Source organism: Streptopelia decaocto, assembly GCF_964273445.1.
Source record: "Streptopelia decaocto genome assembly, chromosome: 2".
NCBI lineage: Eukaryota > Metazoa > Chordata > Aves > Columbiformes > Columbidae > Streptopelia > Streptopelia decaocto.
The window spans coordinates 9,296,918-9,321,099 of record NC_138655.1 but is presented as its reverse complement, the minus strand read 5'-3'; the positions used below and the strand labels follow the sequence as shown (position 1 = coordinate 9,321,099).

Below are 24,182 nucleotides of genomic sequence, written 5' to 3'. Positions count from 1 at the left end.
GGACCGAAAACTGAACACAGGATTTAAGGTGGGGTCTCACCAGTGCCAAGTACAGTGGGACAGTCACTTCCCTGGTCCTGCTGGTCACACTATTCCAGATACAAGCCAGGAAGGATGCTGTTGGCCTTTTTGTCCACTTGGGCACACACTGGCTCATGTTCAGCCACTGACAATCAACGCCCCCAGATCCCTCTCTGCCAGGCATTTTCCAGCCACTCTTCTTCAAGCCTGTAATGTTATGTGGGGTTGTTGTGACCCAAATGGAGGGCCTGGCACTTGGCCTTGTTAAACCTCATACAACTGGCCTCAGTCTCTTGATCCAGCTGGTCCAGATCCCTCTGTATGACCTTCCTGCGCTGCAGGAGATCAACACTCCCACCCACCCTGGTGTCATCTGCAAACTTACTGAGGGTGCACTCAATGCCCTCATCCAGATCATTGATAAAGAGATTAGACAGAACTGGCCCCAATACTGAACCCTGGGGAACACCACTCATGACTGGCCACCAGCTGGATTTGGCTCCATTCACCACAATTCTTCAGGCCTGGCCCTCCAGCCAGTTCTTTATCCATCGCAGAGAACACCCATCCAGGCCATGAGCTGCAGCTTCTCCAGGAGGATGCTGTGGGATATGGTGTCAAAGGCTTTACTGACATCTAAGCACACAACACCCACAGCTGTTCCCTCATCCACTAAGTGAGTCACCTTGTCATAGAAGGAGATCAAGTTGGTCAAGCAGGACCTGCCTTTCATAAACCCATGCTGACTGGGCCTGATTGGTTGTCTTGCCTGTGCCTTTGATCTTAAGGACAGTATAGGTCTAAATCCTCTCACTTTATATGTACTACTACTAATCCTAATAAATGATTAGCATGCTAAACAGCTTTTACTTACAAGTATAGTCATATGTTTATTCCTGAATTGCTGTCATTCCTGAAGTGACATTTCTAAAGAAGGTTATAAAATGATGCTTGACTTATATTAGCAATTAAATGAGAAAGATTATCCAGACTATTTCAGAAGTAAAGGAAATTTGAAGTTTTGCATATGCAGTTGTTACAGTAAAAAATAGGGATTTTTGGTTTACTGTTTAAGTATTTAGAAGTTTTCAAAAAATTGATGACAAAATTAAAACCACTGAGAAGAGAGAAAACTGGAATGACATTTTAAATGCCTTTTCAAAAGACTATACATCCATTTGTTTCTGTCAGCTATAAATTCCAGATTATGAATTGCTAAATTCTAGCCTAGGGCAACTAGCAAGCTCTGTTCTTAAGTGAGTTATGGTGCACCGTGTATGGGGAATAAGAAAAGAGAGGGAGAGAAAGAAAAAGAGAGAGCAAGGTTTCATTGAAGGCTTTGCATATCTTCTGGTTAGGAGTTCCACAGTGTATGTGTGGTCCAAAATACTGCAAGTATGAAAGAACATTTTTCCTGCACAGGTGCACATGGTTGGTAACTCATAGAAGTCAGATCCAGAGTCCACTGAATAACTCTGGAAAGCATTAACTCTTGATTTGAAACCAATGTAGTAAGAAAATACTGACCTTTCCCTTCACCAGGACTCGTATGTAGGTTGGCTGGACATCAACATCAAGCAGAGAAGAGTCCAAATGTCTTCAGAAGGAAATATAAATAAATTAATCAATCTAAAATACAGTCCAGTGAATAAGGAGTGCAGACCATGTAGCTCTTAAATGATTATTTCATCGTTCATAAACTGCAAGCTTCAATTTCACTTATTAAGTTATATGAAATATTATTAGGATTTAATGTCTTTGGAAGAAAACATGATCTTCCTGCGTGTTCACAAACGTTAGTTAAAATCACATCTAAATTTGGTCAAGTCCGCTACATCAGCTGTTGTATAACTGCAAGAATTCAAAACCTTTCTGGAAAAATGAAAAGGTTTTTCTTTTATTAGTTTAGTGCTTTATGTTAATATGAAAATTAACCTATTTGCTATTTAAAATTGTGGAAGTATTTTGCTACTTTTCTCTCTGAAGGCTTAAGTAGTAAATTTATAAGAAGAGTTCTTTTTTTTCACAGAATTTTCTGGAAAACAATGAATAGAAATACTTTACACTCACGGAAGACACAGTAAGTTTAAATTTCACTACTGTCAAACAAAATTTGTGACGTGTAAAAGCAGCACTTTAATATCTGCTCTTCATGAGATGACACATCCATCCATGTTCCTGTGATCTACTAGTGAATGCACAAGCACATATTCCCTGTTTCCCTTCTTTTATAATATTACTTCTCAGATGAATTTTTCAAACTTTTTAGTTTGCATTTCTTACAAGTAGGCACAGAGCATTACAACATATCCAGCATTTTATTATGCCTGAATAGAGGCTTGAAAAAATCTTCTTATAATTTAGAAACATGGAAGAGGCCTCTTTTGAGGGAAATCAATGAGCTTTAAGGGAAGGACAGCTGACCTGAATAGTGTTTCCATGATATAAAACCAGTTCAAGCTTTATTCTAAGTTCCTGTTACACATAAGTTTCTGGGTTTCCAGCCCCTTCCTGAAGTATAGGCAAGGCCACTGTACTGCTTAGCAGTATATACTATAAAATTGTTGTTTCCTTGTCATATTTTGGCTTGGTTCAGGTATTTTTTTTCCAGGCAATGCCCTGGCACAGTTTGGGAAATGCCCTGGGCCATGGGCTCCTTCCAGTAAACAAAGAAAGTAGGACTAGGCTACCCTTACTCTGTCTTGGGGAGGTGTAGAATTTAACTAGAGGGAGGTGAACTGCCCTAGAGTACTGCTGGGGACAGAGAATGGGCAAAAACCCCATATCCTACAACCCTAATCTGAAAATGAAGAATGGAAAAGATTTTACATAAGCATAAAAGGACACATGTGGAGGAAACCTGCCCGTGGGCTGCAGAAAACATCAGTTCCAAGAAGAACTGTTGGACACAGTCATTCAGGGGTAACAGAACATTCTGAAGGGTCTTTGGTTTATTTAGCTTTGGCACTGGCTTCAAGACTGATTCAATAACCCCTTACATTATTTGTTTTCCTCTTTAAAAGTCCCTATTACAGAGAGGAGTATATTTGAAACACTGTGGTAAAAATTAAGAGGGAAAAAAAAACCTGACCTGTAGACAGCAAGATCCAAGATCAGCTGGTTGTTTTCTTCATCATCTTTCAGAGAGAAATTAAGCCTGGTAATAATGACAAGAAACACCTCCAGGATAAACACAATTGGAGTGAATAAGCATACTTAAAATTCAACTGCTAACAATTGTAGATTAATACAAATACCATTTAGATGATGTGTTACATGATCATTTTAGGAACAGTAGCAATTTTCCTCATGCCCAGAAAGAAATACTGGCAACTGAATCAAAGTCATTCTTACTTTTGTTTTCTGCTTTCCCCACCCAACCACAAGAAACAAACAAACAAAAAATACTGCTGAAGGTTGGTTAAAATTAAGATCAGTCTGTCAATGCAGAAAGAGAGACATCTGCTGGTGAGATCTGTCTCCTCTACTACATCTGCTTGTTAATAAGAAATAAGAATAATAAGAAAAAAGCAGTTAATAAAAAGCATGAAAAGTCTGGAGCTTGGTAATTCTAATCTTATCAAAATTGCATCTTTCTTGGTAGAAATTAATTTGCCTAGAGGACAAATATCTGCCTGTGCATTTCCAAAGTTAAACATGATTTGCACAGTATCCTTAATTCTACAAGCTTTATAATATTTGTTGAAAATGAGCCTGTAGGTTGTATTAGCTGCACGTTTGTGATCTACTGGCTGAGTTCTTAAATCTCTGAAAGATCTTACCACCTATAAATTGAAAACAACATCTACTACTACAAACGTAAGAAGATTCAGTCTAGTCTTCCAAGTTCTGCTCATATACTCAAACTTTTCACATGTATTAAAGTAGAGAAAGAACAGAATAAAACCCACCTATAAATAAGAAGATTTTAATAAATTCATTATTAGTATAAAATGAGAGGATTTTGCTTAATGTAATCTATCTGGAATATTTTGGTGACATTAAGATACTTAAACGATCTGGGTTCAAAAAACAGAAAGAAGGTCAAACAGTGTCAGTTTAGATGATACATTTTTTCAGCAATAAAAATATTTGCCAGATATACTTTTTAATTCTTTGCTTTCCTATAATTCTATTACAGTCAACTCGCAACAAAGCTTATGGAGCTTTTAGTTTGCATGTATTTTTTAATGGAAAACTGCAAAGAATATGAGACAACTTTGTTTCCCACTCATGACTTTTTCTCTTACTGCTTCACAAATTTTGAGAATTCACTAAACATGAAGGGTGAAAAAGAGGAAAAAAAAAAAAATCTAGAAGGTAGCTTGTGTAGAATTGAGGAAGAGAAATAGTCTGTTCTCATTAGGGTGCAGCCATTCCTCTTGCTAACCTTCCAAAAGAACCTCAGAGAAGCTTGGACATGGCTATGGACATCGTACTTTCACATTGAAACAAAAACTTTGGAGAACACCGTCTGCCTGCTTGTATCTCTTTGTTTCTGTCTCTCCAATACGCTGCCAGATTGCACTGGAGAGCTCTGAGATTCCTGAGGAAGCCATGACAAAAACTGCTCATCGATCTGGCTTTACGTGTGCACATCCGCAGCCTACATTCTAATCCAGAAAATTCAGGTGACAAAAACAGTGAACTCTAGTGGACTGTACTCCTTCTAAAAAACCATAGCTAGAGCTTTATTCTACAGGTTTCTGCTTTTTGCAGGCATCATAAAATTCCACTAACACAAGATTTGAACTATTTTAGGCTTGTCACCTTTGAACTAGAAAATTATTTAAGATTTTTTTCAGTCAACACTGGTATCTTCTGCTACAGATGGAATAAACATGAGCTCTTCTGACACTACCTTTAATTTTCCCTCTATGACTGAATATTATGCACTGATCCTGTAATGTTGGTTTTCAAATTCCTTGAGTTTACATGGATTTATAAATTTCCAGGATTTAGAAAGCATTCATCATGCTAACAAAAAGCATGTTCTTAGCTTTGATTACACAGCTAAATCAATCTAAAGATGGAAAAACTTATGCAGAGGAGAGCAGATGTGAGTGGCCACAGGCCACTTTTTGAGGCTCTTTGGGGAGCCATTTCTAAGGAAACAATGTTTGCTGTCTTCGTCTCCTGTTTTCCTTTAGGAAAGTAAAGCTCGGTCTAAGTGAAACCAACGGTAATGCATGGCTGATATCCCTGGAAACTCATTCCAAAACACTCGAATATCCAGGTGCCTTTGTCAACGTTAAAATACAAGAGACTTCCTGGTATCACCAGCCTCTGTTACTAGAGACCTCATTCAGTGACAATGGACTTCATGCCATAGAAGTGAATGAATCTTCCCAGTTCTGCCAGTTTTACATCTGTCATGAGAGGACAGAATGACTTTGTCCAGAAATATTATTTAGATGTAGTTTTCCACATTTAAAGTGGCTACTCATACACATTTATCTTCAATAATCAAACAGGTTAAACTTTTTGCACTCTTAGCAAGATGCTCAAAGAGAGACCTACCATAGAAAGGAAAAGAATAAAACATCTTGTATCTTTTATGCAAAACCAAGTTCTTCAATCATCAGAAACTAAGATGTTCAATTAAATAGCCTTCAATACATTACTCACTGAAAACTAATTATTTTTCTAGCTTCAGAATATAATTTTAGAAGTCACTTTCTCCACCAGCAATACAACAAGAATTTGTCATGTCTCTTTGTATGGTCACACATCTTGAAATAGTTGCCCAAATTAACTATAAAGGGGTTCCCCTGTTTAACATCTTAACCTTACATACTTAGGAACATTCACATTCAGAGCTTTTCCTTCTGCAGTGACCAATGTCCGAGGAGGCTTCTCTCTCTTTTTTGATTCCCTTAACAAAACAGAAAGAAAAATGGTTTAGAATTTCACATTCTGGTGTTTTTATGTGTGACAGCAAAAAGGAAGCAGCGGAAGGCAAGAGGCAAAAATTACCTGGTATTTGATGTTAGGGATACAACTTATTTCAGGAACAAAACAGGTCCTATCAAGTGTCCAATCATACATTAAAAGCATCATCTAAAGGTGAGCAAATGCTTTTTAAAATCACATCTTACATTGATAATAACTTCTGCATGTCACAATGACCATTATCAAACAGAAATATATCAAATTTATTTGGTGTATCTTAAGAAGTCAGCGGATTGCTTAAACATATGCAATGGGATGTTTTTTTGGTTATGAATGGTCCTACTAATCATGACATATCATTATTGTTAACTGATTTGATGTACATGCAAGCAATCCTAAAGGAAATTTTTATTCATGTGACTTAATTACTTTTACTGAACAAATGCTTGGCTTATCTCTAAATAGCATATTTGTTAGTCACTATTCTGCACCAGTAAAAAGAATTTTAATCATCAAAAGATTACAAATAGCACCAAATAGAATACAATATGACTAAAGTACATAAATATAGATTATTTGTTGATGCATCTATTAGATTTTTTGTTGTGTTCTTCCTTCAAAAAATGTAATACATATTACTGATGGAGACTTTAATCTTCACTACAAATGTCCAGCTATCAGCAGTGAAACTACATCTGACTTTGATTTAATGCAATAAACGAACTACCTTAAATGTATCTGCCACAACAAAGCAAATCACTGTAAGATCATTAAAATCTGTAGTACTGGCATTTTCCTGTATAAATGGAAGGAAGAGTAAGGAATCTTAGCAACATGAAAAAGAAAAATCTGCTTGCACCTATGTAAAAAAGGCTATGTTTTATTTAAAAATGCAGCACTGTAATTATCAGTTTGCATTAATTCACTCTTTAGCTGGTCAATATATTGTATACAGCTACTTCAGCTGGCATATTAAAAAAACATTTCTCAAAAAGACAACAGCAATACGTTGCTTTTTCTTTTCCTGAAGTAATTTCTTACTGTAAGTTCAAGATTAAGAGAGCACTAAAGGTAAATCACTAATAAGGGAAATAAAGTATATAAGGTTTAGATCACCTTGGGTAAGATATATATATATATATATATATATTTGGTCTATAAATACAATGGATTTGAAGAAGAAATACAAAAATTCAAGTGAAGCTACCAGAATGACTACATCAAAACAATAACTCTTCAGGAAAGATTCACAACTCTCGGTGTGTTAAATACTATTCTATAGTATAAATACTATAAATCAGAACTTTGATGTAGGATTTGTGGGCTCTAGTTTCTACAGCTGAATAGTCTTGACACTTGAATGCAAAGCAAACGAACAACCACTCTGCTCTAAAGATGCAGTTTTCAGAAATGTTTCAAGAAATTGTATCCTATCACCTCTTAGCTATTAATAACCTGTTTCTGGACTAAATCTGTCTGTCCATGTGGATCATTTTAAGGCAAATTCAGTTGTGTCAGAATCATTAGTGTTTAAGATAACTTGTTTACCTTTGTGAGATGAAAGTCCTTGTTCTGCAACAAGCAGCTAAAGGAGATCCTGTGCACCTTTCAGCTGCAACTGATTTTACACTTGTCTGAATTTTCTTTCGATGAAATGCAGGTATCCACTCATTTATTTGGTATTAGCCAAAGCTGCTCAGTTTATTATCAACTGTCCAACTACACCCCAGCTGGCAAATTTAACGTGTGTGAACATCTCATAGATAGCTTCAAATTTCGCATTGGTCTGACTAAGTTCCTGACAATCTTATACTAGAATAAACATCCTTTTATACTGGGTAACTTATGTTAAAGTTACATTTCTGCTCCTGCCCGCTAGCAAGGCTGATGTGAAGCTCTCAGGGGCACTTTTCTGTTCTCACCTTTCTCATGGTACCCAACAAAAATCTCACCACCATAACCCAATGGACTGTGAAAGGATTTTTTACTGCCTTAGAAATTTAGAAAAAATCCAGAAAGGAATTATTCTATCTTTATTGTAATGCTCTTTGGAATCTCCTTGAATATTTAGAGGGAAGCATTTGGAACACATTTGCTTTTGACTAGAGCAAAGCATCCCCAAATACAGAAAAACTCCAAGTATCCAGAATCTGGGTTTCACTGTAGTTCTTCTGGGAAAGTGCTGGACCTTGAATTAACACTGGCAACAAGTTATGCAGACCTCCAGATTTCTTGGAGAGTTCCCTAGGACAGACTTTTTCAATACTTAGGCTTGATAAATCTTTCTGAAAGCATGTCCTTAAATAGAACAGCCAGTAATATATCGTGCAGTTAGTAATATATTGTGCAGTCAGCAATAGGGCAAGGGGGCATGGGCTCAACTCTGCCAGGGGAAACTTAGGCTGGATATTAGAAAGAAATTCTTTATAGAGAGAGTGGTCAGGCATTGGAATGGCTGCCCAGGGAGGTGCTGGACTTGCCGTCCCTGGAGGTTTTTAAACTGAGATTGGACACGGCACTTAGTGCCATGATCTAGTCAATGGACTGGAGTTGGACCAAGGGTTGGACTTGATGGTCTCTGAGGTCTTTTCCAACCCAGTCGATTCTGTGATTCTGTGATCTGGTACAAGGGCTTTTACATAAGGAAAAGAAAAAAAGGACATTCCTTACAATGTTTGTGGTACTGATAAGCCAGCAGTAATAAAACTTTTTTGGTTGTGTCTGTATTACTTTTCCATGGTCAGCAAAACCAGTGGCAACTTCAGAAAGTTTTAAAAGCTTTTCAGAGCCCTGACATTTTCACATTCTCTGTGTCTAACAGCATAGATAATATGAAGAATTTTAATACTCAGGACTAATATTTTTTATAAAGTACACGAAAAAAAATCTAAGACACACAGAAAAGGTGCCTGAAATGTCACTTGTGCAAAAATTTTGTAAGATGGCCTGTAGGGCATTTATATAATGCAACCTGCATTCCTGATAAATGCCTTTAGCAAGAATATCAGACATTGAACTAAATGAAGCATATTCGTTACCTAACAGAAACGTGAAATTTCTGAAGTCCATAAAATTGAGTTGAAAAATTACATTTAAAAACTCTATTTGAAGAAAAACAAGATGAATGGTATCATAAATAAATGTTAGAAAAATGAATAATCTGAATATTTTATTTAAATTTTATAAGCATGTTTGCACAGGAAACAGGGATTTAAGCTGCCAGTTCTTAGTAGTATTCAATGTGAGGCAGTCACCTACCTCTACATTGCTTCTTTGAAAATTTCCCCTTCCTCAATTCATAGAGTGTATTAAAACAAAAACATACCTTGTATTTTCTTTAGCTCTCCGTTTTTCTTCAAGATATCTGTGAGTTTCTAATCTCGATTCTGGAGTATATGGTGTAGGCTCCTCCCAAAATCTTCTGTCTTCTTCATCTTCATCTTCAACTGTTCTCCATGTTTCTTGTTCTCTGTGTCCTTCTGCCTGATGGTTTTCTTTGTTCTGTGGGGAGTCTGGGCTGCATAAGATCACATGGAACATTATCCCAACAAAAAGAAGGAAAAGTAACACTACTTGCTAATGAATTCTTCCATTAATATTTTTTTTTTTTAACCCAATACTAATAGCTGTATGATTGCTACCAAGAACAGTATCTTCTGGATTTGGACAACATTGTCTGCTCTGCTTCTTTCATCAATCAACAAAACATATTTCGACATAATATTTTCGATTGACTTTACTAAGAAGTGATATTATGGTTCTGCCTCTCTGAAAACCCTGATAGGTAGCTCAACAGGTTTTTTTAGGAGCAGAATTTTCAGATATATTCACAACTTCCAGGTGAAAAAAACCCTCAGTCCATGTGATGTTTAAGTATTCCCAACAGCAGTCAACAGTAGATTAGAAATGTATAGGGTAGCAACATTTTACTTAGGCATCTCCTCCAGTGCCATCTTAGAACTTGAATAATTTTCCCCCCAGTCCAAAGGCACTGTAGCCTTCAAAAATTCATTATCAATATAGAGAGAAAACTAAATTTATGATACAGCTGTTATCTATGAGGACAAAGTTCTATAGCCAGCTCCATGGAACTCAGACTCTATTACATTAAAAGTAAGATGGATGGCAAATGCAGTGGAAGATGACGCCAAACAAAAATCTTTCTGGTCTCTAGGTAACCTCAGTGATATTTGGTATAAAAAGCATTGATATCAGCACTCCGCCCTTTTACATCTCAAAAGATCTGCAGTATTCCATTTCAGTTTTCATATCTAGTAATGCTAAAGCAAAAGAAATCACAGGTGAACATGTGCTTTCTCTGGACCCCTACATTACCCTAAATCATAATTTGCAGCTGTTCTCCTCAAACAAGTTGTCATTTACACTATTTTGGCACCCGGACAGTTTAGCTTGGAGTTTTGGGACAAAAATTCTATTGTACTATCTGCAGGTCAGTAATTAATTAATTAATTATGTTTGTAGATTATTATATTTTTCTGTAGAGGTAACATTCATGAGGAGAAATAACTCTGTTAGAATCAACGAAAAAGACAAACAAAAATATTTAATTGGAATTGTATAAACTATCTAATGAGGAAAAACTACATTCTTGATGGAGAAAGAGAAGAATGTTGTTTACTCACAAACTGTTGTTGCTTACTCTTACCTGTAAAATCCAAGCTTAGATTCCATTTGTTTTTGTTTCTTGTCTTCTCTTTCTTGCATCCTCCTTTGAGCCTCATCTTTTTCTCTGGCCCGTTTGAGAAGATAAGCTTGCTCCTGTTCTCTGATTTTCTGCTTCACTTCTGGATAGTTTTGAAGTGCTTGAATCCTCTCTGATCTTTCTATTTCTTTACTATCCAAACACTTCCCAAAGGGAAAATAAATCAGTAAAGATATATGAGAAATTTTAAACAGATTCAAATCAATCCAAGCATTAGACTGTATGTTAATTGTGATAAATTACTTTTTTTAGAAGATTAAAAATACACCTTTCCATCCTCCATAGCACTATGTAAGTTACATTATATCAAACAGAATTAATAGTAAGTTTAGATTCAGATCTGAAAATGGTTTCATGTGTCTGGGAGCTGCTTTTTGTATTTTCCAGAAATTGCCATTGGTCTTATTAGAGTATGTAGCAGAGAGAGTCCCTTCAGCCATTCCTGATGTTTGTCTGACCTTGATTCAGCTCATGAGACTATTAAAAAACTATTTGTTTTCATGTGTTAGTTTATTGCCAACTAAGTGAGTTGAATCGACTCTTAATACGTAAGAGTCTGTGCTTCTCCAAGGGAAATTGTGGGAGTATATTTCAGGACTGGGATTGTCAGTGTTGATGGCAGGAAATAATTACCTCAGTACATCATTACACAAAACCTCAAAGTATCTATTTACAGTCAATGCAATATAGTACATTTTTATATCATTTTCTGTCTTTATACTGCCTTACACTGTTGGTTTGGTACATACTGTTGGTATGGTACCAACTTGATGCAATCATGAAAATAATTTTAAAATATATTGTGTATATAAAAACAAATAACAAGAAAGTCAGAACTGTACAGTGTGTTTATTTTTTCAGTGCTTTATTTAAGGATCTCCAAAGAAAATGACAGAAAAGTTAACAAATACATGTGATTTAATAAAAAATGAACTAATTATCACACTATTTACTGTTGCCACTTATTCTTCAGAATAGAATTTAATTTCCTGTGGACAATAAGAAAAATGTTCCAACTTTTCCTGCCACAGGCATTTATTTCATTTGGGATTAGTATGTTCAACAATGCTGGTTATTGTTTTGGATATGAATTTAATTTTAAAAATCTTACTTTTAACTGATGAAGAGTTGCCACCACAAATTGTCTATAACCTTCAAATTCAGTACATGGGTTACCCACTAGAAACAGCTCCTTCAGGTGTATATTACATTTTAGAGCCTCAATACTGGAGAGTTCACCAACGAAATTTGCTGTCAAGTCAAGTTTCTTCAGTTCTTCACAGCCTGTTTGAAAGAAATGTAACTCAGTTTGTCCAGAACATAAATGTACGCATGATATACACCATAAATGTGCACACAGACTCACACACACACGGATATCAAACTGTCTGCATTTGTTGTCTATATAAATACTAATTTCATCCTATCAGAATACGTCTTTTCCAAGCCACAAGTGAAAGAGTGACTCACAACTTAAGTTTATGAGCTCACAGTATTTCTAGAAAAAAAAAAACCTCAATAAAGTACAAAATATCAAAAAGCTATTATTGGTTTTATCACTATCAAAACTTTGTGATCGGTGCTTCTGTACTAGATGAGCTATTAAATGTTCCCCTTCCATAACTGAATCTTCACCATATGGCTAAAAAAGAGTGTGTAATTCTGCAGGAGAGCAAGATCAATTGTGGGTTTCATTTCTGTGTACTGTTAACCTTAGCTAATATTATTCAAGTGTAGAGACAAGGTTTTCTAAAAATATACTGCAAGTCAAAATGAGGTTTTCCACACTATGGACTCAGCTACCATTGCAAATACTTTATTAGTGGTTAAATTGTACATACTAGTGAAAAAACGTTGTTTGTTAAACAAAACAATTCATTATAAACAGACACTCTAATTTAGCCAACAAAATGCTCTGGGAAATCTGGATCACAAATTTATCAGCCTCTCCTTTTATCATAATCTGACTATGAATCAGAATCTTGACTCTAAGGTTAAAAAAGTTTAGCTAAGAGCAAGCTCAACTTTGGTGCTCATCACTGTAGTCACTTCTTGTCCTTCTCAGGTCTATTTGGCAAGTATTTTATGCATAATGGAGCTGAAAGAAAATAACTCAAAATGATTTATTATGGGATTTAAATAATCCAAATTTTTGCCAGCCTCATCCACAGAGGTTCTGGCTCCCTAGCAAATAACAAATCACAGTAATAAATAATGCAGTCTGACAGAAGAACGTAACATTTACTGGCATGAAAACAGATGCAAGATTCTCAACAAATTGCCAGACATGTAATGTGCCACCCATTTCTTCAACTTCTACAAATTTGTGTTTAGCCTAATTGCTTATTTATATTATTTGTTTGAAGTCATCCTCTTGAATCAGGTTGTAGACTTAAACAACAACAAAAAAAACCAATCCAAACCAAACAAAAAGCCTTTTGTTTTTAATTGTTCCCTTATCAAGGTGGACATTTTAAAGATACAGCAACTGGCCTGATCAGAATCAAGAAACAGAAAGAAAATAAGTCAGAAATTATTCAAGTAATATGGAATGTGTTTATGGGTGGCTCTAAGTCTTAGATTTTGGTCTTGGAAAGCACTAGATCTTTGCACATGTAATTAGAGTGACAGGATAAAGGATTAAACGCAAACAGGAGTTCAAGCAATGACAACGGAAAGAAACATCTGAAAGACTCTAAAGCCCCCCCAATCTGCCAATACAACCTGTGCAGAGAAGAACCTTCTTGTCTGTGACACTTGGTTGCTGCAGGTGGCTACTGAACATTACACAAGAGAGAATTTTTGCAGCCTGCATAGCATTAAAAAAAAATCACATTGCTCCAGCTAACCTGGACAATAAATTATCTTATCTTTACAGTGAGGAAATACCAATTTAATGAAAAATTTGGATTCCTGCTTTGTAAAGTATTAAAGACTAGAGCTGCCAACACTGGTGAGAGAGTAAGGAAAAACGGAGTTAAAACACAGTTAATGTTAACAAAACATAGTTAATGTTAGCAAAGCACAGTTAATGTTAATAAAACACAGTTCAATGACTAAACTGCAGCAGTAGGAAGCATTTGCTAAAAGAAGCATTTGTCTGGAGGTTTTTAAACTGAGATTGGACATGGCACTTAGTGCCATGATCTAGTCAATGGACTGGAATTGGACCAAGGGTTGGACTTGATGATCACTGAGGTCTTTTCCAACCCAGTCGATTCTGTGATTCTGTGATTTTGTTGGAATGCTGTACACAAAAAGGCTCTTTCTGAGTTTCAACAAAGCACCTTTACTAGTGGACATATGGACCGGTTTCCACGCTCTTTTACACTAAGTCACAACAATGCGTTTCAATGTGAAAAGGCAAAATGTTGTGTTTAAAATCTGACCTTCTAGGTTTTCAATTCGTTCGATGTTGTTCAAAGCTACATTTAAATATTCCAGTTTCTTCAGTTTCCCCACATTTTCTGCAACAAAACATAGGTCTGTTATTTCACTTTTCTTCACTGGAAAGGGCATTAGCATTTTACTTGCTTACTTCAAAAAAAAAAAAAAAGGAGAAAAACAGGAAGGACAAATCAGAACTTTTATCAAAATACTGGGCATTAATATTTTAATACTACTGAAAAGACAAACATCAAAGAGTTATCCGAAAACAAGAATTTAAACATGTAGAAAGAAATAAGGAAGGTTATAAACACTTGGTTTTTATTACAAATCCATAAAACACAAAACACATAATGCGTGATGGTGGGCTAAAAAGCGTTTTATTTGTCATGAAACTCTGAGAGGATCAGGCTATACTTATTCAAGCTTTATAAAATTAGAGTTTTACCCTCACTTATACAGAAAAGATTGGCTTCTTTAGTATATATTTATTTTTTAAAGATCTTTTATCCACAGGGTTAATACAAGTTACTTTTTCTCCTCACTTTTTAAAAGTTGCACAAATAAGAATTTATATGGCTTCAGGTTGAACAAAACAACAAACACACACACATACCCCTCCTCCTAATCTGGAATCTAATCTGTATTATTTTCACCATGAACTATTGAAATCAGCAGGTTCACAATGTGTAGGGGTGCGTAGGAATGGTAGGATTTCTCCCTTGAATACAGAACGGGGGTAAAGAGGGAACAGGGTAGCAACGCTCTTCATCAGTCCCAAAAATGTCTGAAAAATGCAACTACCATTGAGATACATGATGCACAGGTCAGAGATATAAATCTGAGACAAAATACATGGTGTAACTCATGTTACAGTCCACCAATTTCTCCCCAGTCACCAGAAGTTTTGAAAATCTGACAGGAAAACCTGTCCTACAAAATCATAGAATTTATCCCAAACTCTAATTCACAATTCACACTGATTATCTTCTATACAAACTGTCTCTGCTGCGACAAACAAAGGAATATGAGCAGATGAAGTTTGCACCCGAGTTAGGCATCCAGGCTCCTCTATAACCAGTAAATAAGCTCTTCAAGGTGCAATTTATCATATCTTAATTTGACTGTCTGCAACCAGTGAACCAAATCATGGTCAAAAATACGCCTTTTCTTCAACACTGGTGATAAAGGGAGGCTACGGTAACTGTCTAAGACTTTGGTGTCTAAAAGTCTGGTGACATGAATCCTGCCACTTAGTTTGCTAAGACTTTGAAGAAATATTTTCTTCATAATTCACAGACACAATGAAATTAATTTCTCAGTAAGGACCTGTGCAGCTTAGGTTGGTTGTGTATTTTACTTATGGTGTTTCTGTACCGGCAGTGCCTGCACACATGAAGATGTCGGTGAGACAAATGTTGAAGCCAATGGCATCTTGTGGGTTTTCTTCCATTTATAGAACATGAAAGAGCCAGGTCTCATTCACACAGTGGGCACCTTGCAACTTGCTGTCTGATTAGCAGGCAAGTCAGATCTTGGGGGTTGCATAAACACTTTTTTAAGAGGAAAAAAGACACACCCCAATAGAATCAATACAAACTATTGTGCTAGGATATTTTGAAGTGTGCCTGGAGCTGCTGTGTGCTCTGCATGGACATGTTGGTATTCACGTGGAAGAATTGCTTCTCAAATTCAGTACTTTGTAACACAACCCCTATTGGCAGCCCTTTTGTTCACTGCTTACATGGTGATTATTATTGTTATCATTATCATTATTTACTAAGGCATTATCTTGGAAAGCTGTTAGGTTACACAAGAATATATAAAGTAGAAAGTTGTATACTTTTCCAATTCCTACAGTTAGAAAAAAATTGAAAGTCTTGGAAAAGAGTTTACTGAAAAGATCTTGTGTCCAAAAAGCAATAATGTGAATGGTAAAATGATATATTGTGCTAACCTAGAGGAGGTATGAGTGTTGACAAAACAACTAGTTAAGTCTTGTACATTACTAAGGACACAGTAAAAGAGAGAAAAACAACTTTATCCCATTTTTGATGGGACAAAACAGCATAAAGCAGTTTCAAAAGCCTTATTCTCTATGGGAGAAGATTCCTCCACTCAAAGAAATGCAAATGTTATTGGTGCAGATATTCCCTAGGAGTTCCCTGATGAGCCCCTCCAGAGATTGTAAAGCCTTTGCCTACAAGTCCTGAGCACAGAATTTCACCCTAAAATTTTAGAGGGTTTTTTTTCCCCTTTTAAAGAACTTAAAAGAAATAGGATAATATAATTCCTCAACACTTCTGACTTTTCATTCTTCATCTACAAACTAGGGCCCAAGGTCTGGTGTCTCTCTCTGCAGGAAGCCCAGCAAACACATGAAGCTACACCACAAAACACAGACCATATGAAATTATACCTCTCCTGTGGTGCTGGAAGACCATTAAGACTTTATGCATAAAAGCATTTTATCTGAATGAAAATTATTTCATTGTTAAGAAATTTGTATAACAAACAAATTTAACAATGAGCATGAAGAGAGCTACTCCTATGATATCACAGTCCACAGTATATCCGAAACTGTTTGGCCCTGTTTGGCAAAAAGACAGGATATTTAGGTTATATCTTGACTTACGAGATTTTAATCAATAAAGGGTGTTCCACACTCACATTCTAATGACTTGTATCTCAGTACTATCTTTTTCATTTAAAATTTCTCTTGCAAGTTTCTGAGCTGTTTAGAAATGTACCAAAGAGACAGGGAAAGGCAACGTTGTAGGAGCAGGTCCACAAGGAACTTCTCTGTCGTTGCTCACTCTACATTCCCTTAAAGTTTAACAGAATTTCTTTTTTCTGATTTCAAAATTATGCATGCCAATCCATTTAAAAGAAACATATCCAGAAAACACTTACCAATTTTTGGAATTAGATTGTTCTGAAGATAGAGAATTTTTAAATCTCGACACCATTTGTCAAGATGCTCCAGTTTTTCTATTTCCTGCTGATGTAAAGAGATTTCCTCCAGTGAAAAAATTTCACAGTCATTATGTTCTGCACGTCTTCTAACAAGGTCTTCGGTGACTGAAAGAAACATTAGATGTCAAATCTCCCTTTAGTAATTTTCCACCATCTGACTTATGAACAAGTTACAAAATCATTAAAATCTTTTGTTCCATCATATCAAATACACCAACAGAAATAAAATGTGTTAGAAAAGACACCGAGTGCCAAGTAACTTCAGCCCATTCTGCCATAGCAAACATCATTTGTGAAGCACACTCATGTCACCTGTAACATTTAGAAAAATCCATGTGAAAACTGATGAGTCTTCCATAAAAGTGCGATAGAACCTTTGCAGAAATTAATCCAGTGTCCATTATTTCATGTAGACAAGCAATGGAGTGTATTCTGCTTTTATTTCCTGATGCCAGATGTTCACAAAAAGTGAATTAACTACAGTATGCCATCATATTCTTCCACCAGCACCACGTGCAGAGGAATAAGCAGAATAGATACTGAAAGTGGGCAGATATTTTTTGCTTTTCCAGTGCTTGAGGCAAAGCCATAACTAATTCATGCCAATAAATGTTTATGTTAGAATGAAATTTAATCCTGGGTATTTCTTAAGTGCTACCAGCTCATTAGCAGCCCAGCAAAGGAGTTTCAGTGGCCCAAAGACACCAGAGACTTGGGTTCAGGTCTCTCTATTCCATAGTAATATTTAATGCCAGGAAATCTTTCAAACACTGAAAAGGCTCTGAATAATGAAGGTACTGAAATTCTAGAAGACCAATGCTCACCCTCGAGCTGGATGTTATTATTTTGTTTCCAGCTCACTGCACCAAAAAAGCACCAGCATTTTCCTCTCCTTGACAAGCACTGAACTGCAGTGAAGTATTGATTAAAAACCTGGAGTTTTATTGAATTAGCATAGGTATTTTCATGATTGTTAAAGCCAAAAAGAAAAAAAGACCAGCAAGCCTTTCAAAAAGATTCTGAAGAAAAAATAAGTAAACCCAAACCCACACATGCCAGTGCAGCTCTTCTTCCTACAGCCCTTGGGAAAGAGGTGAAACTGATTTTGCATATGTTATATTGTTTACAGAGTACCAGGGTTAAATCTCCTTCCTGTTCAACAGAGTTTCATCTAACATGATTTACAGAATTATATAGCGGCAATGCTCATATTAATCTAAGAGATGATCCTGGTTGCACATAAACCATATTAGGAAAGGTAAGCGTCTTTCCTTTATAACCACATTGGGCTGGTTTGTTGCTGTCTTCCCTTCAACAACCCATTGATGAAACCTGATTAAAATAATAGAAAAAACAGAAATAATTAAAAAAAAGGCAATAATTGTGACTAAATATTTTAGTCTTCACAGAAAATATGAAAAAATGTTGGCATTTCTAATAAATTACTTGGCAAATCTATTGGAAATTTAAAAGAAGTAGCCTGCTTACTAATGTGGCAGATGTTTCAGTGACAGTGCAAAGAGATATTTTTAAGTAAGAAAACAACAATATCCCACAATTCACATACATACACACTGGAGACAACATGATGCTCTATACCTTTTGTACAAAAAGAAGTCGTACAAACTATTCCGGAGAGAGTTTTATTACAGGCAGATTTCCCTTTGCTGATGAAAAGAAAATTGAAGTGATTGTTACAGTGATTATGCAAAAATGTTCACTCTCATTAACAGATTTTGCAAAGCAGAGACAATCATTCCCAATAGAAGCTGCAGTGGAGCTTTAGAGACCTATTTTTGGGACCTGCTGTAAGAAGCTGAGTGAATATTTGACATTTTGTTTGTTATCTAGTTCATTTAAGAGGAATGAGGGAAAAAAAAAACATGCAAGAGAGAACAATAAATTTTAAATAAAGGTTTTTCCAGGACATTGACAGAACACATTGTAACATTACTTCTCATTAATAAGATTATCTGATGTTGTGAGCAGTAACAGGAGAATGGACCAGTGGCCTGGGAGGTCACAGCTGCTCCTGTGAGCCCATGAACACAGCAGGAACACGGGTGGCATCAGTCAGCTGGAGGCAACAACCAATCTTGAAGATCTTATAGGTGGGCTTCCAAAACTGGCATGTTTTACTCAAAAAGGAGAAGATATGAAGGAAAGCACTAAACAAAATGGAAAGAATAAACAACTGTAGGTGTATCAAGAAATAGCAGGGGAACCTACATTACAGAAAAGTGTTCAACCATCATTTTAAGACTCAAATTCATACCACACTGCTCAGGAGATGAAGCCGTTCTCCTTCAGGAGAGGACACCTGCCAACCCCAAGCAGAGCGAAGGAATCCCTTTCCAAAGCAATATTTGAGCCCAGCAAGGGACTGGCAGCCCTGTGATGATCTACAATCAAAACAGATTGTAGAGAAGACCATAGAGGAAAGGAATTCCTCAGTAGTTTTTTTTCCTGAGTGATAAATGTGAGCACTCAGTCTTTTAGATCACACCGCTTTACCGCTAAAAGATTGTGGCTTCATGAGTAATAGTATAGGATATTTTAGCCTTGTTCAGGGTTTTTATACAGCTCCAACAAAGCGTCTGCATTGGCTACTTCTACCCATATATATATATATATATATATATATACATATTGTCAGGTAGAAAATGTATAACAGAAGGGAAAGGACAGTGCTGTCAGCTCTGGGCCCAGACATGAGACATCCCATGAAAGCATCTAGAATCATAGAATAGAATCACAGAATCATAGAATCATAGAATCATTTCAGCTGGAAGAGACTCTCAGGATCATCGAGTCCAATCATAACCTAAACTAACTCCAGCACTAAACCGTGTCCATAAGAACCTCATCTATACGTCTTTTAAACCCCTCCAGGGATGGTGACTCCACCACTGCCCTGGGCAGCCTGTTCCAATGCCTGACAACCCTTCTCATGAAGAATTTTTTCCTAATATCCAATCTAAACCTCTCCTGGCACAACTTGAGGCCACTTCCTCTTGTTCTATCACTTGCTACTTGAGAGATCAACCCCCTCCAAGCCCCCTCGTAGGGGTTGCCCACACACGGGGGATCCCCACTTGGGCTATTTTGGGAGGCAAGCACACCTCTATGTGGCGCTCGGTGAAATAAAATGGTTTGTTATTAGCAGGGAGGAGGGAAAACAGACAATCGAGGCAGGTGAGGAGAATGAGGGAGGCAGGAGGGGAGAGGGGCTGCCGGGGGGGGGATGGCGGGAAGGGGGGCAAATGTGGGGAGAGGGAACATGGCGGTCAGGGAGTGGGGCAGGTCCTGGAGGGGAGTGAGGGGGTGCGGGGGTGGGAAGGGGTGCGGGGGAGGGGAGAAAAGCGGCTCTCGGCGACACTCACTCCGCACCATGGCCGCCCTCAGCTCCCCGCAGCCGCCGGCCCCGGACGCCGCCGCGCTGCCATGGCAACGGGACGGGAGGGAGGCGGCGGGGCCGGTTTCCCGCCCGGGGCCCGCACGGCCCGGCGTTCGATCGGGTTTTGTGCTTGTTCTGTACCCGCTTCGGCTGGTCCTTATGCCAGAGCAGCCGGCAGCGCTTGTGTGCCTGCCCTGGGACAAAAGGGCAACGAGGCTGCGGAGAGTCTGGAGCACAAGTCTGATGAGGAGCGGCTGAGGGAACTGGGGCTGTTCAGCCTGGAGAAAAGGAGGCTGAGGGGAGACCTTAACACTATCTACAACTACCTGAAAGGAGGTTGTAGCGTGGAGGGGGTTGGTCTCTTTCCACAAATAACAAGTGATAGGATGAGAGAAAACGGCCTCAAGTTGCACCAGGAATGGTTTAGATTGGATATTAGGAAAAATTTCTTTATGGAAAGGGTTGTGAAGCATTGGAACAGGCTGCCCAGGGAAGTGGTTGAATCACCATCTCTGGAGGTGTTTAAAAGATGCATAGATGTGGCTCTTAGGGATATAACTTATTGACATTATTAAGTTGATGGTTGGACTTGATCTTGAGGGCCTTTTCCAACCAAAATGATTCTTTGATTCGATGGCTTTCATATAATCCAGAAGTAAGATTTCTACTGCTCCAGCTGCTCCTGGCCCCTTTCTTTACCTGGGCAATCATATATGAAAGGCAGGTATCTTTCACCTATCCCTTGTACGATATTTTAGTTCTTCTCCTGCTTATTCATCAACTAGTTTGCCTAACACATTTTGGGCTAAAAATGTGTTTTCCATCATACAGCGGCACAGCCTGTGGAATCAACCTGTTCCTGTGATGTTTACACACAGGGAATGTCCCTGTCCTTCACCTTCCACCTGGGAAGTTCTCCCCGCAGGTTGTCACCTCAGAATACATCTTAAATATATATATTTAATTCATGGATCAGTTCAGACACCAGCATGAAATTTGTCATGCTGTGAACACAGATACTAGACCTTCCTGCAGGTTTCTCTGGATTCTCTCCTGCCATTACTGTACTATAACTTCAACTTTGGTGGAGCTGCCTTCTAACATAGCTAATGAGTAACAGTGGTGGCTGGAGGCCTCAGGAAGCTGCTCAAACAGCTACAGAAACTCTCATGTCTGACATTTTCTGTTTTGCAGTTAATATAATGATGTAGCACTGCTTCACATACCAATTAGGTCCCCAACTGGTGAAGTTAAGGCACCTTAAAACCTCAGAGAAACTGGATGTGACTACACATTTCAATACATCATTAAGGAGCTTTACAGACTCCTTCATCTTATCCTGACCTGCTAATCACCAGTTCGAGTTCAGTCCAATTCAGCAGTGAGAGAAATATTCCAACATAGTGTACGTTTGATCACAAGATAATGCAGTTGGGGGTTTTTTCATACCTAGGTTTAAACTCTTGTTTTCTTCTTTTTAAGTTCGGATGTTCTGTTCATTGCCATGTCATGCCTTGATCACAGCCTCGTACCAGTTCTCATCAATGACTCTGAAACTTCTGTTCCAGAACACAAACTGGCACAATTGTCACCGAATTCAAGTGGAAACATCAGGGAACTCAGTATGTATTTCACACGTTTTTGCTAACATAGGTCTTCATTAACCTAAAGGTCTAATAAAATCTAAAGGTCATCTTCTGCTAACAGAAAATTCACATATAATTTTAAACAAGACTGTAGGAATTTTTCAAAGTGAAAAAATTAATTCGTTAAATCATTTACCTCTGATGTAACATGTGGCACTCTCCACAGCCACTGTGCAACTTTCTGATCGTATTGCTATTTAGAAGGTAGGAGAAAAGAGGGGTCATTGAGTTAAAGCTACTAAGTTTTGTGGAAATAATGAGGTACAAAGGAGCAGAAGTACTTAATGCACTTTAGTTTAACTCCCTACTACTTGTCTTGGTCTATCTGACTGGCTAAGGAACAAATCCATGCTGAAGACAAGGTTGTTTTATGCAGCTGGTTGGATGGTACCACTATGGTGTGGCCCATGGTCACTCCACAGAGCCACAGAGATTAAAGAAGGGCCACTGACAAGGCCTTCTGCTACTTACCCATTTATTTCATATTAAATTGCAGGCCCCTTCAAAAAATGACTTTTATAGCTGCACCTTTTACTCGGGCTTTTAACTTTTAACTTGAGACCATAGCTCAGTCATACCATCCAGGTAATCAATTTCAACACAAAGAAGAAATCTTGTTCTTACTGCGTCCAGTGTTTTAACTGCTGTGTCTACATTGTATTGCACAGAAATACCTATGTTATTTTGTTATGCTAAAAACATGGGGGTTTTCATCCCTTCTGCAGAGATTCTGTATGATAGTTCTGAAGAAAGAAACCCAAAATCCTCAATGTATTAAGTTGCTGCATACTAAGGTGTGATGGGTTGAGCCTGGCTGGCCACCAGCCGCCCACCCAGCCACTCTCTCACTCACCCTCAACAAGACACAGGGAGAAAATATGACATAAAGCTCATGGATTGAGATAAGACAAGGTGATCACTCGCCAATTACCGTTACAGACAAAACAGATTACACTTGGGGAAATTAATTTAATTTCTTGAAAATTAAAGAGAGTATGATAATGAGAAATAATAGCAGAAAAAAAAGTACAAACACATTTCCCCACCTCTGGCTCAACTTCACTCCCAAGTCTTGGACCTGTATGTCCTGATTTAAACCAGTTTGTTATAACCAGTATTTATGTAGGTTTTTGTGACAACCCTAAAGCACTTCACCCCCATCATTAGCAGAACAAAGGACCTTGTCATGTCTTAAATGACTGGGTTTTGTTACTTTGGGAGGACAAGGTAGATGCTTGTGTAGACAGCACAAGCCAATTCACCATTCGTAGAAGGACTTTTGCTGTTATACTTTTGCCAAGCCACTAATTGCTGTATCTAGTATTCCAACACATGCTTTTAGTAAACTCATAATTGAATTGGACTCCTGGAGTGATTGTCTGTCATTCACTTCACATAACCACACAGAATTAACCCAGATTTAACTCACACCTGATCTCATCTGTTGAGACAGGGCGCGTGTCGCGCTCAAAGTTAACTCATCCCTCTTCCCATCTGTTGGGGTGGGACACTTCTGATTTGCCAAATTTAGTCAGGCTGTAGGACTACTTGTTTGAGCAAGTACTTTTGCACATGAGAGGTGAATAAGAGAGGTATTCTCTGTATCCCAGTGACTGAAAAGCTCTCAGAGAGATTTGTTTTCCTCTGGTGAAGAACAGCTTTGTTTATGACTCAGGGCTAAACTATTCAGTAAGTCAGAGAGAAGAAATTGGGATCCGGTGTTTGGAACACCGTGGTCGTAACCTGGTGGCCTAGCACACGTGAGGCAAAGTTAGGTGCTGAAGCAGGATAATCACATTGGTTTCTTGTCCTTAAAACTGCAGGGTTTTCAGGACAAGGCCTATTATCCATGACTTTAATTTTGTTGGGGAATAATGACATAGTGAAAAGGTATGATATACCATCCTTGCATACCTGAGATGTTGTGATAAGATAGTTGGGGTCTCAAAATCTCAGGATATCATTGCAATATGGCTCTCCAAGTTGTGCCTTGTTGTTTCTGACTTCTAATATGCTCAATTCAAAGGCTAAGAGGTCTGCCAGATTGTCTCATTGCCCTTGGGATACATTGAACTCAACCCTGACATAGCTTCAGAAATAAAAGCCCTTTTTGAGCTTCACTTTGACCACATAAAAATTC

General features: G+C 37.7%; 1 protein-coding gene across 1 annotated transcript in view; it reads right to left on the bottom strand.

The window, feature by feature from the left end:
* The window catches only part of DNAAF11 (dynein axonemal assembly factor 11), a gene marked incomplete at both ends in the record, with an annotated part of 40,204 nt that extends 19,812 nt beyond the window's left edge, over positions 1 to 20,392 (bottom strand). The window contains 9 exons of the mRNA XM_082046266.1: positions 1,549 to 1,618; positions 3,113 to 3,178; positions 5,819 to 5,896; positions 9,239 to 9,430; positions 10,580 to 10,779; positions 11,748 to 11,920; positions 14,026 to 14,103; positions 16,937 to 17,104; positions 20,383 to 20,392. Coding sequence (XP_081902392.1) covers positions 1,549 to 1,618; positions 3,113 to 3,178; positions 5,819 to 5,896; positions 9,239 to 9,430; positions 10,580 to 10,779; positions 11,748 to 11,920; positions 14,026 to 14,103; positions 16,937 to 17,104; positions 20,383 to 20,392 — 1,035 coding nt within the window. The remainder of the gene's footprint in view (positions 1 to 1,548; positions 1,619 to 3,112; positions 3,179 to 5,818; positions 5,897 to 9,238; positions 9,431 to 10,579; positions 10,780 to 11,747; positions 11,921 to 14,025; positions 14,104 to 16,936; positions 17,105 to 20,382) is intronic.
* Positions 20,393 to 24,182: the final 3,790 nt, after the last annotated feature.